The sequence below is a fragment of the Octopus bimaculoides genome, chromosome 1 (assembly GCF_001194135.2).
Source record: "Octopus bimaculoides isolate UCB-OBI-ISO-001 chromosome 1, ASM119413v2, whole genome shotgun sequence".
NCBI classification, from domain to species: Eukaryota; Metazoa; Mollusca; class Cephalopoda; order Octopoda; family Octopodidae; genus Octopus; species Octopus bimaculoides.
The window spans coordinates 198,584,419-198,588,189 of NC_068981.1; the positions used below are offsets into that span (position 1 = coordinate 198,584,419).

At 34.3% G+C, this 3,771-nt stretch overlaps 1 protein-coding gene across 1 annotated transcript in view; it reads left to right on the forward strand.

Annotated features, from left to right (window-relative positions):
* The window catches only part of LOC106872754 (thioredoxin domain-containing protein 16), a 51,659-nt gene that overhangs the window by 9,138 nt on the left and 38,750 nt on the right, over positions 1-3,771 (forward strand). The window contains exons 2-3 of the mRNA XM_014919847.2: positions 788-879; positions 2,876-2,946. Of these exons, the coding sequence (XP_014775333.1) occupies positions 788-879; positions 2,876-2,946 (163 nt within the window). The remainder of the gene's footprint in view (positions 1-787; positions 880-2,875; positions 2,947-3,771) is intronic.

The window sequence follows — 3,771 nt, forward strand, 5'->3', positions numbered from 1 at the left end:
ACAGCCAAGTTTGACTCATGAGACTCTCACTTCTGTCCAGCCAAGTTTGACTCATGGGACTCTCATTTCTGTCCAGCCATCTCTTCCCTGATTATAGTGAAGAGGAGTATGGTTCGAGGCCCAAGAACATCGGCAGTCTCAATTACTACAAGATTGACCATAAACCTAGTTTGACCATAAACCTAGTTTGACCATAAACCTAGTTTGACCATAAACCTAGCCAGATTGCAAAGTAGCTTCATACCAAAGTTAAGAACCAGGAGCATATTCCTCCTTTTAGTCATTTTGATGATTGCTAGAATTGCTTTTGAACTTCTAGTATGAAACTAATCAATAATTTGGCTATTATGAAACTACAAGATTATATTTTACTACTACTACTACTACTACTACTACTACTACTACTACTACTACTGATGATAATAATAATAAAATAAAAATAAAAATAATAATAATAATTTCTTTTATTGGCCAAAAGGGCCTATGAGGTAGGGTTTACATTGATCAAAGTTAGACATTACAACAATTAGGATAGAATGAAAGGATATGAAAATAAAATTTAGAAAAATAATTAAATAGAATCCCCAACAGCAGGGTTGTGCACCTACAGTGATGCATGTGTGTGTGTGTGTGTGTGTGTGCGTGTGTGTATGTGTGTGTGTGTGTGTGTGATTATAATTATACAAACTATGTAAAGAGACTTAAACAGTATTGTGGCACAAGTGTTTTTTTTTTTTTACCTCATCATTAAATGGTTTGCTCTCAATTTTCAATGTTTTTCTTGTAGTTATTCCTACATATGAACGCAAGGAAGATTTTTTTGAAATGTTTGAAAATTCTGCTGACGTCCTTCAGAACTATGATTTCAAAGTTGGCATTGTAAGTGGACTTTCTCTTGCCTTCATTAACAAACTAATTGTCATCCTACAAACGAGGAATATATTTGCCAGTTTCATTATTTTATTTTTCTTCATTGTTTGGTAAATCAGAATTTAAATGCAACAAAACATTCTGATATCTATCACTCTCCTTCTCTCTCTTCCCATCATTAATCTTTGTTGCTGTTCTTCCCTCTCTCTTCTTCATCTCTTCCACCCCCTCTCTCTCTGCCTCTTCTCTCCCTTCAAATCTGTCTCTCTTCAATTAACCCTTTTGTTACCAAACCAGCTAAAACCGCCTCTGGCTCTGTAGTACAAATGTCTTGTTTTCATAAGTTTTGAATTAAAATCTTCCACCATACCTTAGTCACAATTTATGTTCCTAACACCAGCTTAATGATAACGAAGTTATTTTACTAAATTCTTTGTTATATTTAAAATAATTGAAAGAAACACAGAGCATCTCAAAATAAATACAATAACAAAAGGGTTAATGCTTTCCATCATGAAATCCCCTCAGAAAATTCTGAATCAAAGGCACAATTGTTGTATGTATCCAGGAAGTTAAAATGTTTAATATTCATACTTAAATCTCCCACACTCAAATTGCTTCTATTCAACCTCCTTACTGACAATTCCCATGTAGCTGTCTGTCTGTCTGTCTGTCTGTCTGTCTGTCTGTCTGTGTGTCTCTCTCTCTCTCTCATTCTTTTCTCTATCATCTTTAGTGAAGGTCTTATCTTTTACTCTTTATTCTGTTAATCTACCATCCTGGTTCTTTCCCATAACTCCCTCTCTCTCTCTCACTCACTCTCTCTCTCTCTCACTACCCCTCTCTCTCTCTCACACACACACACAATCTGAAGAGAAATAGAAAGAGAAAATCAATCTGGTTTTTAATCTTCCATTTAATCTAGATGTTTTCATTTATGTAGCTTGGAGCTCCCTGATGCTGATTAAAAAGCATTTCCTGAGAACCCATAGATGTCATTAACTCTTTAACTCCCTTAATGTTAAAGTTAGCTACTCATGTTTAGATAATATTGTTCCTAATATGGCATACTACAACAGACACACACACTCACAGCCTTCACACAACATTCCGACCTGTAAAATCCTACAAATTGCTCATTGGAAGGATTCTGCCTCTCAAAGACTGGCTTATAGAGCTACCCACTTACCATCTGATGGCATCATAAGTCACTACACAGACAAAACAACCAATGACTTCAAGGAAAGATACACTCACTCCTTCAGCTGCTGGGACAGAGAAATCTGCATCTCTCTGTCTTTCTTCATTTGGGGATTCTAGGATCAAGGAAATGGCATACTTAGCAACACATAAAGCATCACTAATAGGGACCCATCTGAACCCATAATTGACAACACTGCTTCTGTGAGAAACTGCATACAGTCCACCAACCAGCAGTATCCAACAACAGAAAAAAAGTATCTATCTTATTGTTACCATCAGAGGTACTTATGAACTTCAAGTACCTCTGATGATACCTCAGGTACTTATGAACTTCAAGCCTATGTCTATAGATACCCCAAAATGTGTTATATAAGGCCTAGCTGAGCCCCACACAGTAGCAGATATACATTCCCTGCTGTCCATAGAGATTACAGTCTGTCCATCTTGGAACTCATTTGTTGATTGACATCTTCAACTAATAACTGTGGTCTCTAAAATCAATCTGCAACATGAAGGCGAATTGACTGATTGATGCTAACATCTTGTCGGAGTGGCCATGTGTGCTGTTCAATAGGAAAAGCTGATGTCATTGAATGTATTTTACCAGAACATTGATTAAGCGGTACCAAAACCTTGTGGATTTAACAATAAAATAGCTGATGTTCCACACATTTCTACGATTCTTATTATTTATCATGTTCAAAATTAAAATATTTCTCCTGTTATTACTATTTAAAACTTTTGATGTTTCACTTTCTTCTAATTTCAATTAACTGAAATTATTTCTTATTCAACTTCCAAGATTGATTGTTCCACCGTCAAAGACAATGAGTGCAATGAACCAAAAGTGAACTCAAAGGTATTTTTATACAAGTTAGTATTCCTTGTTAATATGTAATCCAACTATTTGACTGGATTTTGGGTCTATGACAATCTTGTGTCTATATATATACCATAAGAAATAATTTTTGTCTCTTTTTATGGAAACAAAAAGTGTTTATAGGACAGCAAAAAAGAAGTGCTCAAATGTATTTGAGACAGAGATAAAGAAACATTGATCATAGACCAAGCATCAAATTCAAGTCAACGACTTTATATATAACACTCATATCTCCAAACATTTGTTTTTGGTTTTGTTTGAATTTCTTGTTCATCCTGATGAGGGGGTTATTGCAGAGATGCACTTTAACCTGTAATCAAACCACAGCAATTGAACTCCCGAAATGGTCACAGGTATGTTTGATTTAGTGGGACTCTTTTTGCTCCTGGACTCTAATTATCATGGTTTTATGAATTGAACTTCTTGGACGTACTCTTTTCAGTGAGGGGAGTAAAAAAATTTTTTAGTTGATTCATATTTTATTTTATTTTAGTTTATTTAGATTTTTAGTCACATGACATGCTTTAGAATTTTTAGGCGATTGTATTTACCGTTTTGATAGGCTGTTCTATATATTTGTATTTTTATTCACATATATATTTTTACCTTCTGTGTTTTTATGTATGTGTATATTTTTATATGTTTAAGAACCATGGTGATATTTATATATGATCAAATGTCGGGAGGTATAGGGCTATATATAAAGTCGTTGACTCACATTTGATGTTTTTTTCTATGCTCACTATTTCTTTATATATATATATATATATATATATATATCATCATCATCATCATCATCATCATCATCATCATCATCA